The 16506-nt window shown below is 31.7% G+C and overlaps 1 protein-coding gene across 1 annotated transcript in view; it reads right to left on the bottom strand.

Moving 5' to 3' along the window:
* Positions 1 to 665: 665 nt before the first annotated feature.
* The window catches only part of LOC143250002 (metal-response element-binding transcription factor 2-like), a 56287-nt gene continuing 40446 nt past the window's right edge, over positions 666 to 16506 (bottom strand). Inside the window, exons 8-11 of the mRNA XM_076500638.1 lie at positions 12128 to 12195; positions 10520 to 10675; positions 7173 to 7293; positions 666 to 1055 (exon numbers count right to left, since the gene is read on the bottom strand). Of these exons, the coding sequence (XP_076356753.1) occupies positions 666 to 1055; positions 7173 to 7293; positions 10520 to 10675; positions 12128 to 12195 (735 nt within the window). The remainder of the gene's footprint in view (positions 1056 to 7172; positions 7294 to 10519; positions 10676 to 12127; positions 12196 to 16506) is intronic.

The following is a 16506-nucleotide window of genomic DNA, read 5'->3' as shown; positions in this document are numbered from 1 at the left end:
ATTACAGAAGTAACTATGAATTGAAACATTTATGTTTTTCACTTATTTAACTCATTCACATATTACAGAAGTAACTATGAATTGAAACATTTATGTTTTTCACTCATTTAACTTACTCAGAACCACCAAGTAAAATTATCTAAACTTCTGATCCTTATAATGATTCCAAATGAAAGTAAAAGACATTTAAAAATTACTGAACTACACACTCATCTTTCCCTTGTCGTTGTGTAGGCTTTGAATCTAAAATAAAATTTCATTAATTTAAAAAATAACAAAGAATAAGGAAAATAAGATACTTCAAGTGTAACCTGTTTACTTATATTTGCTTAATTTTTTAACAAAAACTGTCAAGTTGGAACATCTCAATATTCTTTTCAGTAGCTAAAAAAACCAACATAAAATTACACGTTCAAATGAAACATGAAACACAACACAATTTTCCTCTAATAACCATGACCAGGTAAAGAGAAAACAATTACACATGTACACCTATTTTTGTTTTAATTTCTATTACGTTGGTGTACCTCCCCATTCAATTAGATACTGCACAATGCCTTCAAGTGTCACTCTCCGTGCAAGAACTCTGAACTTCTCACCTCTAGTTATACGATTAGTTGATCCAAGGTAATTACTACTTGAGGTGTACAGATCATCAGAAAGATTCAGATTTTAGAAATACTGACTAGGGAGTTTTCTAAGCCATTATCAACTGTCAGTCGTTTGTTTCCACACAAATTTACCCATGTCATTTTAGTATTATTTTCTCTCTTCCTTCTCCTTTTAACATTTTTTATAAATTCTCCGTTCCTAAAGACCTGAAATTCATCTTCGTTAAGCTGACTTTTCATTGGTTGTGAGTGCTGAGTGCTACTCACTGGCTGATCTAGTTCCCTGAAGGGATGGTTGATCCCTTCAAAGTTTGTGGGTGGAGGGATGATTGTGTCAAGGGTACTTCGAGAGGACGCATCATCACTGTCGGATATATTCTGCTTACTGGTAAAACACTGACCAGAGTATCTACACCTTGAACTACTTGATTTCGGAATCTTTCTCTGCAGTAAATGTATTTAAAAAAACGATACAAAGTTAGATACCATATATGTTCACATCCATTAAATCATAATAGTTCTACCTGGTAACTTCTTACACTACTGAAACATTTTATGTACCAATAAAATAAATTGTTTACATTAATTCATGATTATGAGAGACCCACTTGAAGTAAAAATGTATCTCAGAATAGCTGGTATGGATATTAACACTAATCCAACAGTTTGATCTTCTTAGCTTACCTTCAGGTTAACACAGTTTACAACTGGCTTTTAGCATTTTTTTGGTAAATTATGGATAATGTTTGTACACTGATTAAAATCCTTAGATAGTTTAACCTTTACAAAATTAGGGATAATTTTTTTCCTTTCAACCCTGTTGGATGAAATAAATGAAATTTCTTCTATTGATAATTATTTGGTTTAAGTCTCTTAGTTTTGTTATGATTGCACAAGCATATATCAATGGCATGACGTAGCTAAGTTTAAACAGATACCACAGTACACAAAAAACAAACTCTCTCTTTGTTAACCTGAAGATGACCTAAGAAAGTTGAAACGTTGTTCTCTGCTTTATTAGTAAAAGTATTAATACCCATACCAGACATCCTGAGATACATGTTTACCTTAATCTTACCTCCTCTGTCATGGTATCTAGGTAATGTTAATTTTCATGTTATAGTGAACTTTATTGAACAAATAAATATTCAGCTATTACTAATTCAGACAACTATGTGAATTAAAATAACTACAAACTTAGTTTGCTGTAACTATAGAATACCAGTAAATCCATTTATGGCTTTCTTAAACTGGCAAGTACCAATCCACATATCTGATAATGCTTTATGCTTATATGAAATCATTCCACTAACATTATGCATGATAAATAAAAACCAGAGTAAATTACTTTATGTACTAAAGGTTAATATCTTTTGGCTCTTGTAAACACCCCACGCACTGAATAATTAATGGAACATAAAAAGTATGCCTTCTTATCACTATTGAAAGCTTAGTTTCAATAGTTAATTATAGATATTAAATTTTAATAATATATGTACTATATGACTGATTTGAAAATTGTTTGAACAAACTGGAGAAATTTGAAACAGAATTTCTTCTGATAATTAGTGCATATCAGTGACAGATAAGTAAAACATCAAATGATAATTCAAACTGTGCTTTGTTCACTAAAAGAATGTTTTCTTGGGAATACTTCCAATTTAAAATGATCTAAGATTTGTATTCTCAATCTGCTTCAGAGGCCACATTAATCTGCAATAGTCACGATTCTATTCAGAACATATGCTTAAACCTAATTAATATACACATATACAGAAATCACAGGGAACTGTTTTCCAAAGTTTGGACTGAAAATGTGACTCTCATAACTAAGCACCAAATTTAAGAAGATATGGAAATACATATGGAAAGGGACATTAAATCCAATAGATGGTGTATCCCCAATGCTATACGGGTCACACTGCACCAAAACCAAGATATATTTTGTAACTGAGGATGTGGTATTATTTCTTATCTGATTACTGTGTGGGGAAGGACTTTTTTCCATTAGCTGGTAGATGAGTTTTGAACAAGTAACACATATCAGTCTACTCAGAATTTGTATCACAGAGAAACTGCTGGATACTATTTATAGAACTGAAATTTATTGATGTTAAAAGGCAGAATACCAATTTTGTGAAAAACAGTTATATACACTTATGTTCCCTCAATATTAATACATTTGTTGTAACGTTCTTTCATTGACGGATTCTTTCAAACTACTTGGTAAAAATTCGATCCAGTCTATAAACAACAGCAAATTAGTTTATTTATTTCTTCTAACATTTCTATGAGCTAAAACACTATAGCAACTTGTTACTAGTTTATTTATTTCTTCTAACATTTCTATGAGCTTAAACACAATAGCAACTTGTTACTAGTTTATTTATTTCTTCTAACATTTCTATGAGCTTAAACACTATAGCAACTTGTTACTAGTTTATTTATTTATTCTGACATTTCTATGAGCCTAAACACAATAGCAACTTGTTACTAGTTTATTTCTTTTTTCTGACATTTCTATGAGCTTAAACACTATAGCAACTTGTTACTAGTTTATTTATTTCTTATGACATTTCTATGAGCTTAAACACTATAGTAACTTGTTACTAATTTATTTATTTCTTCTGACATTTCTATGAGCTTAAACACTATAGCAACTTGTTACTAGTTTATTTATTTCTTCTAACATTTCTATGAGCTTAAACACTATAGCAACTTGTTACTAGTTTATTTCTTCTAACATTTCTATGAGCTTAAACACTATAGCAACTTGTTACTAGTTTATTTATTTCTTCTAATATTTCTATGAGCCTAAACACTATAGCAACTTGTTACTAGTTTATTTATTTCTTCTGACATTTCTATGAGCTTAAACACTATAGCAACTTGTTACTAGTTTATTTATTTCTTCTAACATTTCTATGAGCTTAAACACTATAGCAACTTGTTACTAGTTTATTTATTTATTCTGACATTTCTATGAGCCTAAACACAATAGCAACTTGTTACTAGTTTATTTATTTCTTATGATATTTCTATGAGCTTAAACACTATAGTAACTTGTTACTAGTTTATTTATTTCTTCTAACATTTCTATGAGCTTAAACACTATAGCAACTTGTTACTAGTTTATTTATTTCTTCTAACATTTCTATGAGCTTAAACACTATAGCAACTTGTTACTAGTTTATTTCTTCTAACATTTCTATGAGCTTAAACACTATAGCAACTTGTCACTAGTTTATTTATTTCTTCTAATATTTCTATGAGCCTAAACACTATAGCAACTTGTTACTAGTTTATTTATTTCTTCTAACATTTCTATGAGCTTAAACACTATAGCAACTTGTTACTAGTTTATTTATTTCTTCTGACATTTCTATGAGCTTAAACACTATAGCAACTTGTTACTAGTTTATTTATTTCTTCTGACATTTCTATGAGCTTAAACACAATAGCAACTTGTTACTAGTTTATTTCTTCTAACATTTCTATGAGCTTAAACACTATAGCAACTTGTTACTAGTTTATTTATTTCTTCTAATATTTCTATGAGCCTAAACACTACAGCAACTTGTTACTAGTTTATTTATTTCTTCTGACATTTCTATGAGCTTAAACACAATAGCAACTTGTTACTAGTTTATTTATTTCTTCTGACATTTCTATGAGCTTAAACACAATAGCAACTTGTTACTAGTTTATTTATTTCTTCTGACATTTCTATGAGCTTAAACACTATAGCAACTTGTTACTAGTTTATTTATTTCTTCTGACATTTCTATGAGCTTAAACACAATAGCAACTTGTTACTAGTTTATTTATTTCTTCTGACATTTCTATGAGCTTAAACACTATAGCAACTTGTTACTAGTTTATTTATTTCTTCTGACATTTCTATGAGCTTAAACACTATAGCAACTTGTTACTAGTTTATTTATTTCTTCTGACATTTCTATGAGCTTAAACACAATAGCAACTTGTTACTAGTTTATTTATTTCTTCTAACATTTCTATGAGCTTAAACACTATAGCAACTTGTTACTAGTTTATTTATTTCTTCTGACATTTCTATGAGCTTAAACACAATAGCAACTTGTTACTAGTTTATTTCTTCTAACATTTCTATGAGCTTAAACACTATAGCAACTTGTTACTAGTTTATTTATTTCTTCTAATATTTCTATGAGCCTAAACACTACAGCAACTTGTTACTAGTTTATTTATTTCTTCTGACATTTCTATGAGCCTAAAAACAATAGCAACTTGTTACTAGTTTATTTATTTCTTCTAACATTTCTATGAGCTTAAACACAATAGCAACTTGTTACTAGTTTATTTATTTCTTCTGACATTTCTATGAGCTTAAACACAATAGCAACTTGTTACTAGTTTATTTATTTCTTCTGACATTTCTATGAGCTTAAACACTATAGCAACTTGTTACTAGTTTATTTATTTCTTCTGACATTTCTATGAGCTTAAACACTATAGCAACTTGTTACTAGTTTATTTATTTCTTCTGACATTTCTATGAGCTTAAACACTATAGCAACTTGTTACTAGTTTATTTATTTCTTCTGACATTTCTATGAGCTTAAACACAATAGCAACTTGTTACTAGTTTATTTATTTCTTCTGACATTTCTATGAGCTTAAACACTATAGCAACTTGTTACTAGTTTATTTATTTCTTCTGACATTTCTATGAGCTTAAACACAATAGCAACTTGTTACTAGTTTATTTATTTCTTCTGACATTTCTATGAGCTTAAACACAATAGCAACTTGTTACTAGTTTATTTATTTCTTCTGACATTTCTATGAGCTTTAAACACAATAGCAACTTGTTACTAGTTTATTTATTTCTTCTGACATTTCTATGAGCTTAAACACTATAGCAACTTGTTACTAGTTTATTTATTTCTTCTGACATTTCTATGAGCTTAAACACTATAGCAACTTGTTACTAGTTTATTTACTTCTTCTAACATTTCTATGAGCTTAAACACTATAGCAACTTGTTACTAGTTTATTTCTTCTAACATTACTATGAGCTTAACCCTTTCGCACTGAATAACAACTTTTAATGTTCGGCATGGTGCTGAATATATATATGTTTGATACTTCAACTAATTAAGGTATCAGTACTAAAAGCATGATATCTCGGCAATACTCAATAAAAGTTCCTGAAATATTCAGTGATTGTACCCGATACTATATATGTTAAATTCAATACATAAGAATAACAGGAATAAAGGAAGACATCTTGATACACAACGAGGAAGCGCCATGTAAAACACAATAATTTATTATAAGTTGTATACAGCAGTCCTTCAATAGTCTGTGTGGTTATGATATATCTCATGGCATGGTAAAAAAAATCACATGGGAGATTGCACTGTTTGCAGAAATAATGAGTCTGCTTTCTTTTCCATCCAGCTGTGTATCTATCGCTGAAAACAGTACAATCAGGTTTGTGTTTTTTTGTCCTCATATTGTCCAATACTATGTCTTTCCACCAAGTGCTGACCTTTATCAGTATTTGGTCTTTTCATTTGGCTTTGCTGACATATCCCTTCAGTAAATCATGAATAATCTGCTCTCTGAGTAGTCTTGGAGATACCGGTTTTCACCTTTGCTCTTGCAGTCTGCACAATATATTATATATCCGTTTGCAAGAACTAGCCTTGGTCAGACAGTTTATGCAATAAGTTATATGACCCTAACTACACCATGTGCTTACCTAAAGTGGGGACAGATTCCAGGCCATGAATGTCTTCATTATCACTCTCGTCCATTACAAGTAAGTTTTCATTATCATCTGGCTCAAACTCTTTGTCACTCTCTTCATTGTTAAAAATAATATCGATTACTTCTTTAGTGGCATAAACTTTTCCTTGCAGCATTGTAACAACATCGCAAGTATCAACAAAATATGCAAGGAAGGCGTCTTCTAAACCAATGAACAGTATGATCTACACAGCCTAGAAAACAAAGAAATCACGTGACCTCTGATTTAAATACCTGCTGGGAATCCCAAGTAAACAATGAATACATGTGGTTCTAGCCTCAAGTGGGTCTACAGGCCTATGTGATTATGATAATTAGCCACAAGGGTCTGTTGTTTACATCTTGTTGACAAATATCACCTGCCATGCTGAGCCTTCAAGTCGACTGCGGTCGCCAACCACGCCGAAAGGCTTAAACGCTATAACAATTTGTAACCACATTTACAGCCATGCTAATGGTATTGTATAAACTTATTCTTCATTACCAAAATATCCAGTAACTGAAAAACACTAACAGCTTCACCACTAGCTGAAACAAAGCGTCTCTTAAAGAAACATCATCTTCATTCTCCACTGAATATTATACTTACAATGTACTCCTTAAATTCACTAGAAATCTTAAAGTCCATGTTAGTAGAACTTTCTAGGTTTACGTTATTGAATTTCTCAACCTTAATGTCATGCACCATCTAGTTAACACCTAAACCACAACATCAAAAACAGTTTGTAACACATTGTATTTCAGAAAACAGATCTGGCTTCATACCTTCCTATTCGTAGCTTCCATTGAACATCTCATTAATTTTTGCCCATTGGTTGAAGTAGATGAATCATTTGATGAATCAAAACTTTTCATACAATTTTTTTTCATGGAAAAATGGGTAGAACTGAAATAAAAACAAAATAAATTAAGAAACTATCATCGTGAACTTAACACTAATATATTACCAAGACACTTACAAATAATTAAAGCATTTTATCAACAACTATCAAATAGTGATCCACACGAAAAGTACGAAATACCTGAATAAAATAAAACTAACTTTTCTAAGTTAAAACAGTAATAAATAAATACCATAAATAAAGCAAACCCAAGAACTACAACTGTAAACTTTATTTTAGTTTTGAAATCTCGCTTCCCATTGAAATTAGCACTACGCAATGCAACAATACAATAATAGCAAATCAGCACTATCTAATCAAACGATAGAGTAACAAGAAATTTGCACCATCTAGTCAAACGATAGAGTAACAAGAAATTCGCACCATCTAGTCAAACGACAGAGTAACGAGAAATTAGCACCATCTTCTTGTCAAACAGAGTAACAAGAAATTAGCACCATCTCGTCAAACAGAGTAACAAGAAATTAGCACCATCTAATCAAACAACAGAATAACAAGAAATTAGCACCATCTAATCAAACAACAGAATAACAAGAAATTAGCACCATCTAATCAAACAACAGAATAACAAGAAATTAGCACCATCTAGTCAAACTGCACAAATTTACAGATTATTAAACAATTAGAGGCTAAAAACTACAGTTTAACTTTGCAACAATTTATGGTTTAATTTTATCAAAATTATGGTAGTTTACAAAAATATTTAGCAGTTATTTCTGATGTACAGATGAATGCCATGATTCACACTTCTCTTGCTATACAAGTTTTATAAGCTAAACAATTTTAATGCAGCATCGTAGAAACAATTTACAAAAATGTATATAAACGAGCTACAATAATTTTATATTATATTACAATACTAATAAAGCCTGCATATTTGAAGCAAATGATCTAACAGCAGTAACTTAATTACAAAATACTATGTGCATCACTGGCATCATAAAAGGAAGGAAATTAGTTTACTATCATTTGGATATATGCATAAACAGAAAGTTATAATGTGCAGTCTTCAAAGAAAAGACTTAGTTACTTGATTTTATCCTACAAGATTATTTTAACACTTCCCATACACTTTTCACACACATATATTGTTTGGATATATGCATAAACAGAAAGTTATAATGTGCAGTCTTCAAAGAAAAGACTTAGTTACTTGATTTTATCCTACAAGATTATTTTAACATTTCCCATACACTTTTCACACAGAAACTGATCAAAAACCTTTAGATTTGGCAATAGTTCAAACACCAAACTTGTATATTTAACTCCCTCCTTACAAAGTAAATACACGAGTAGTGTATATTAAATGACTTAAATGGACATGAATTTTGCCTTTCTATACCTAGTATAGAATACATCTCTATTAGGCTTAGTTAGTAAATTTTTCCAAATTTCCATACAGTTTATGCCTATATTTGTGTTGTCTGAATGCCTCAAGATGGTGAGTTAAATGTTATTTGTGTTATACAGGTAAAGAAAACTTTTGTTCTTAAGCCTCAAACTAGTACAGAAGTGAGACTACAGCAAGGTGAGTAAGGCTGAAAATGTAAACTGCTACATGAAGCAAAGAGAAATTTTTAGTAGTTTACATTTTAACAGTTGCATGTATACACTATAAATATAAAAATATACATGCAAAAACTACAGGAAACACATGTAAAACAATAATCACAAATTTTAATTTTACAAAAAAAAAGAGAAAATTCAAATTCACAAAATCCTCTAAACAAACAAACAAGCTGTACACAAGAACATTCAGCTTCTGTTGCATTCAAAGTGTTTCCTTTAGTTTGAGTGTGAAGTGATTTTACAGGTATAATTTATAAACCTCAAACATTATTTGTGTAATCTCTAAAACATTCTAAATACATTTAAAATGTTTGTCTTCAGTAAGATTATATATATATATATATATTTTGTCTGTTACTTTGGATGCTTTAACTGTGTGGGGTCTGCCAAATTGACCGACCTTATAACCACCACAAAACATTAGGAAATAAACATATATTACTTTTATTCAAATGTTTAGTCCAAATAACTAAGTCTAATAATGTTATACAATTACATATTGATTATATTGACCTTCGTGCCTGGATAACATTACCTGACTTGCTTTGATGCAGCTCACATGTCACTGTATCCAGTGACATAAGTCTGACCTTCAATCTTTACAAACTGACTTCATCTTGGCTATGACTAGTATTTTGTAATATAGTCTCATTTAAATTATCATACATTAAAATATGTACATAGATTATTACTGTTTAGAAATAAGTTATGAAACTTACTTTTCTTAACATACAGGATAATAAATACAGTAAAACAATCATTTCTTCTCGCTACAACTTTTGGGCTTTGTGCACAGAAGACTTGAACATTTTTTATTTTTAGGTTTTATAACCAAAACATCATAAATTACTGTTATCAATACCACAGTCTTCTACTATAATATATCAAGCTCAGTAACTAGCCTGGATTTAGGTCTAAAAAAATTTGAAACTTCAAGCAAACTAAAGACACAACCTACCTACCTTGAAATATTGGCTTGAAATGTGGTCACAGATTAAAACAGTTGAGAAAACCATTCTGGAGACATTCTAAGCTGCTGATTGTTTATTCACATATACTGTAGTGAGTGTATGTAAGGGACTGTTTCCAAACACAGAAAGAGGTGAATGGGGCTGCCATGTTTGATTCAGTACATAAGCCATATCTCAGTAAAATAAAAGGATACAAGGTTCTTATTTTATATTCTAGCTTGTCAATATCAGTAATTTGAGTTCCTAATTTGTACAAAACTATAGATTTAGTATCTTAACATCACAAACATCTAATTTTAAACAGTGCTGTATTCAATATACCATGTGACACACTAAAATCTATATTTAGATGTGTTCTGTTAATATTTACTTTTAAATTACGAAATTCAATAATGTAGTGTACTGCAAACAGTTATTTGTTATATGAAACCACCAAGTCAAACCTTCAACAATAAGCAAACAGAAAGTTACTTATTATATGAAACAATCAGGTCCAGCCTTCAACACTAAACATTTATTATATGAAAACACCAAGTTAAACCTTCAACATTAAGCAAACAGAAAGTTACTTATTATATGAACCCAAGTGAAATTCTCAGCACTGAACACAATTATTTCCTATATTAAAATACAAAGATTAATTTTCAGTACCAAACATTAAAAATCTTACTCTCTGGTTTTCTTTGGCTTGCCTCTTGTTTCAAAAGTAGCATTTCCACTGAGTGGGTCAGTAGCTGGCAGGATGACTGATGGAGCAGGGGGAGGAACATGAACCCTCAGACCCCAAAGAGTTGTCTTTTTCTTTATTTCTTTACCACATTTAAATCTTTAGAAAATAACAGAAATTCAAATGTTTGAGACAGATGTGTTTGTATGTTTTTATAGTAACTAATAATTAAGAAAACATAAATTTAAGTTTTTTTTCCAATAGTCACTTTGCAGATCCTGCACACACACACACACATATTTTAGTGAAGTTAAATAATTTATATCTAAATGAAGTTAAATGACTAAAAACAAAATCATGAGGAAGGACTGCATTACAAACAGTAAATCCCAACCTCTGAGCAATTATATTATAATCATAAAATATTCAAGTCACAATCCAAAACACACTAACATGAAATTTTTAAAAATATGCTGCACATTTTTTTTAAAAAAGGGATCCTAGGGTACAAGCTATGTGGGATTATAAAATGTATCCTAGGTTGTGGAGATTGCTGCAGAAGTAGGACCCACATTGCAGTGGGGATATAACATCTATCAGTCTTAACCTACAATTTGCTGGTCTCACAAAAGAAATTTAGAAATTAGGAGAGTGATATGTGGGTGCTCAAGTCCACTGTGTCCCACATCTGTATCACCCTTCACTACTTTATACAGATGTACACCTTAAGCTGCGTGTAAAAACATGACAGTCACAGTAAACTATTACTTTGTTGACGTGGGTGTTAATTCATGCCTCTACCATATTGAGGGCAGGAATACCAACTTTAAGAGGTAAGTTTTATCTCACTTTAACCCCAAGTGGTAGTACCTTGTTTTCATTTTTTAATTTTTTTCTTCATCTTTTTATGTTTATCTTTTCTTATTCTAACTTGGGAGAGCAGTCACCTTCCTACAACTCTCTGCAGGCAGTGAAGGGTGATAAGAGATATGGGACGTTGTTGACTTGATCACCCACATCTCACTCTCCTAATTTCTAATTTTCTTTTGTGAGACTAGCGGTGGAGGTTAAGACTGATAGGTGGTATATCCCCACTGCAATGTGGGTCCTACTTCATGAGTCACCTCCAAAACTTAGGATCATTTTATAATCCCATGTTGTAACTTGAACCCTACGATCCCCCTGTTTTTTCTTTTAAATGTGCAAAGTATTTAAAAAATAGATTTTTTTTAATTTCATGTTAGTGTGTTTTGGTTTATGGCTTGAATATTTTATGGTTTTATATATATATATACAGAACAAGTTTTAATCTTCTGGGTCACATAAACGAAATCCAACTACATTTTATCAGACCCATGAAATCAGCATTTAACATTTTTTATTCAGAATAAATGGAAAACAATTTCCTAAAAAATCATTCAGTTCCAAAGAAAACCCTAGGATCACCAATGGAATAAGCCGAATTCCTGTTTTTAATTGTTATTTCTTAAAGTATGGATTATGTTAATGAAACTTAACTGTACATAATTAAGTTACAAGTTTCTTTTAAGAGTACTTCTTAAACCTTAAAATACTCGTATTCATAAGAAACTTCGTCAGTGAATGACATACCTACTCCTATTATTATGTAGAGCTGACAATATTATCTCCCTTCTCTTGTCTTCAGGTACTGTTGCAGGCTAGTGTTAATAGAAGAAACAAGCATTAGCAAACCTGAAGAGACATGGAGATAAAATGAATAAAAAAATCTTTTTTCTGCACTAGACCTAACTTATCAAGTGAGATAAAAACGTTTAATAAGCTTAACAAAATTCTGTTACATAACTTTTTTCACATTACTGCAGCTGTTAGCAGGTAACTTACAGTAAGTTGGTTTACTACCCAACATTAAAAACTTCCATAATGTAATAGCTTTAAACAACAACCATATAATTTCCCATTATTAATGTGAGAGGAGAGCCATCTGGTTGATACTTTCTGTACCTTTATAATCCAAAAATATGAAGCCTTGAATTCAACACACTGAATATATAGTGTTAATAGATCCAGTTCAAAAATGTTTATTTTCCTTTTTGTAACCATCATTCTTGAACGTCATACATTTAGTACGTAGTACCTTTCAAAGTACAGAATCCATAACTTTAAATTATCTGTATGGTTCATTAGTACGTAGTACCTTTCACAGTATAGAATCCATAACTTTAAATTATCTGTATGGTTCATTAGTAGGTAGTACCTTTCAAAGTACAGAATCCATAACTTTAAATTATTTGTATGGTTCATTAGTAGGTACTACCTTTCAAAGTACAGAATCCATAACTTCAAATTATTTGTACATGCTCCATTACATGGGACATAAATGAAATATTAAGTTAAATTATTTCTCTATTTATCTTCACTCCCCAACCGAGTTCGCAAGGAGAATTCCACTTGCTCCCCAGAAATGATGTAAAGGACATGGAACACTGTGGTCTCCAAAGAATGGTATCACTCTTTGTTTGGAATTATGAGGCAATAGTAGACCTTCTTCCACAAACAATATAATAAATCATTACTGATTAAAAGAAAGATCACATACACCCTAGCTGTTGAATCTGAATCAGTATACGAGTAGACTCCTGCGTAAACTGGTGTCATTCCTAGACATGAGTAGACTCCTGTGTAAACTGGTGTCATTCCTACAGACACGAGTAGACTCCTGCGTAAACTGGTGTCATTCCTACAGACACCTGGGGAAAAACATCCAAGGACCCAAGTAGGAGGTCCCTCAACTCTGCCCTCTTCTCCACAAGTAGAGGAAATCACTCAAACACTTTGAAGGAGGAGCCTCTGTCCACCACCCCAGTGACTGGACAAGTACTTCAAAGCCTCATTAGTATAATCTGAGGGTTAATACATACTGGGGAGTTCTGAGTGATGAAAATAGTGCAATAGGTGAATTAAGGTCTCTGAAGTTTGAAAAGCAAAAGTTTGACACTAATTTATTCAATCTGATGATTGGCAGGGAGAGGTAAAATCTGTCTGGAGAACACTAGTTAGAATGGGATTCAACTAAAAAAAGAGAGGAGGAAACCTGAAATGTAAAATACAAGAGAAGAACAAATACTCACCGTTCCATATAATCTAGCAGATGTGGTCAAAACAATCGTAGGAGGTAGTCAAAAATTCCCAGAAGAATAAATTGCCAGATTGTGTAAATAATGTGAGAAAAAAGTGTTTGTAGAAATCCACATAGCAACCCTCACAATATCTTCCAGAAGAGCTAAAGCCAGTCCACATAGCAACCCTCACAATATCTTCCAGAAGAGCTAACGCCAGAAATGAGAACATAATGAAAATACGACTCTGAGAAATTTCCTCACCTGAAAGTCCAGAATATGCAATATGGATGAACTTGTGAAACCATATCAGCAAAGTAATCGGAGATAAATCTCAAAAAACTGAAGATTCACAATAAATAAAAAATGTACTTCTAATTCCTCGTAGTTCGAGTCACACAGCACTCAAGGACTTTGACAGGACAGAACAAATGATCCAAGTTAGAGCAGTTATAAAAGTGTAATAAAGGTGCAAAAGTAATAGCTGGCAAATGAATTGGTGAGGAAGGGTTCATACCCTCCTCTAGTTGTCTTAGGAAGAAAGCACCTATCAGGGTACAGAGAGACATAGGTGGAGTGATAAAGAATCCTGTGTACTTGTAATGCAAAAAACCCAAACTAGGACATCCACATGCCAACAGGTATAAAAAATACATTCTAAGGGAAGGGTGACACATGGTACATGAAGCTAAAGGCTTGAATGGACATAAAAACAAAGCATGTAATACCACCTTAATATCCCAGTTGGGAAACTAAAAAGGCTGTTTGGGACAAAGAATTCTAATTGACCTGTGAAGGCTAGATCCTGATGTTTAGAAAAACAAAAGTAATTGATAAAACTGCCTTATATAAAGTACCAGTGTAGGAAACTAGGCCTTTGTCAAAAAAAAAGAAAATGGTGGGCACTTTTAGGTGAGGAGGGTTCAATATAAATACTGGTGAGAAGCATCTCATTAATAAATGGTCATTATAAGTCTACGGACAGAGTGAGACAAGTACAAAGCAACTTTAGTAGTTAAACCCCAATTCCATGCGACGAACTGAATAACTTGCATACACGAATTTTGAGAAGGTAGACAGTCAGATCAAGGTTGCTTCAACAGAGATGACCAAAGAGGAAGTTGCAGAGGTGGACACTCTTGAAGATACTGTAGAAGAGGAAAACATGGTTGAACTGGTCAGTCTGGAACTACCAACAGCAAATAAGTAGTAGGTCTTAATCATAGCTGGAACCCTGGATAAAAAGCAAAATCGGAAAAAAAATAGAAGTGCAATCCCATACAATACTGATTGAATGCATCTATTGCCAAAGCCTTAGGATGAGGTACCAGGGACTGAAACACCTGTACTTGAGAGTTCATTGATTGTTGAGTGTGTCAATCATAGGGGGTCTCAAACTGAGAGCAAATCCACTGGAAAACCTCATGATGGAGCATCCAATCAGTTGGGCAGAGACAGGTGAACTGCTATGAAGTTCATCACCCCAAAACACGTCAAGCCTGATACAGTGGGGGCCTTGAAAAAATATCCAAAATTCAAAAACAAAAAGGTTCAGAGAATATTTTCCCCCTTGATGGGAAATGTAAGAGAACATTGTGGAATTGTTGGAATGATGACTTTCCCCTTAAATAAACCTAGGGCTTGAAACACTGTCCATTGGATGATAATAAGTTCCAGAATATTGATGTGGAAAAAAAGATTTGTCTCCTGGGGTGGTTGGAATTTAGCAGTATAGACATACAAAGTATGTAAATACTTATGAATATACATAGATGTTAATTTAGCAGTATAGACATACAAAGTATGTAAATACTTATGAATAATATACATAGATGTTATTACTGTTTCACCTCAGGTATCCTTCACTACACATGACAAACTTTTTATGTCTTACATTCAACATTTTATTGAACTATTCCTTTTTAAATGTTATACCAATTAGTACAGAATAAAATCTCAGTTAATAGTCCACATTTTAATAATATACAAGTTTTACGTTCCTAATTCTGTAAGAAAATATTAAAAACAATCGTGAATTTCTCATAATATGACATACATAACATTTTCTTTAGGACCTTCTTTTCTATATTTTTTCCACCACCATCAGTTAGAAATTAAACCTAAATTACTCAAAATAGAATTGTCAGACAAACCATAATTTTTATAGCCTTTAATTTTTGTTTGGTTAATGATAGAAAATCATACTGCTCCTGTTACATCCAACTGTCACATTCTCTATTTCAGGATGTATTAATAGTTCTCTCTTACATTTAATTACATATTACATCACCGATAGATAGTCAAGGTTTTCATCTATCAAATGATGTAGAACATTGTGTTTTGAACATTTAATAGTTGATTTAAATCAAAGTACAAGCAACTTTCCAGTGAGAAACTTAATGTGTAGTTTGAATGAATATGTAACTGCTCTTGTTGCAGTTATAAGGCCATAAAAACTGAGAGGCAAGGGAATTGGCCTACTTTGTGCATGTTATTAGTTTGTGTTATTTGTTGTATTATTTTGTGCATCACTACCATTAGAATAAAAAGTAGGCTTAAAAGTCCTTAACAATTAATGGAAAGAAGGAAGAAGATTGGGTACATACATCATTTCTTTTGTTTATTCTTTATTTATTATTATAAAAGTAAATAAAATGTAAAAACAGGGATATTTTTAGGTTAGTTAAGATTAGATTAAGTAAAGTAAATAATAATAATGTTTCAAAAGGCACACACACAAGCAACACATGGGTAAAGTAATTCAATAGTGTAACATGAGCTGCACACTCTGAGTAATTTACAACTTATAAAGGTGCAGATAGTACTCACACACAGTTCAATGTGCAATAAAACAATAAATTTAATTACCAATAAATGTACACTGTTACAAGA

This window comes from Tachypleus tridentatus, chromosome 4 (assembly GCF_004210375.1).
Source record: "Tachypleus tridentatus isolate NWPU-2018 chromosome 4, ASM421037v1, whole genome shotgun sequence".
Classification (NCBI taxonomy): domain Eukaryota; kingdom Metazoa; phylum Arthropoda; class Merostomata; order Xiphosura; family Limulidae; genus Tachypleus; species Tachypleus tridentatus.
Note: the sequence above shows the minus strand (reverse complement) of the source record. Positions and strands in the feature narration are given on the sequence as shown.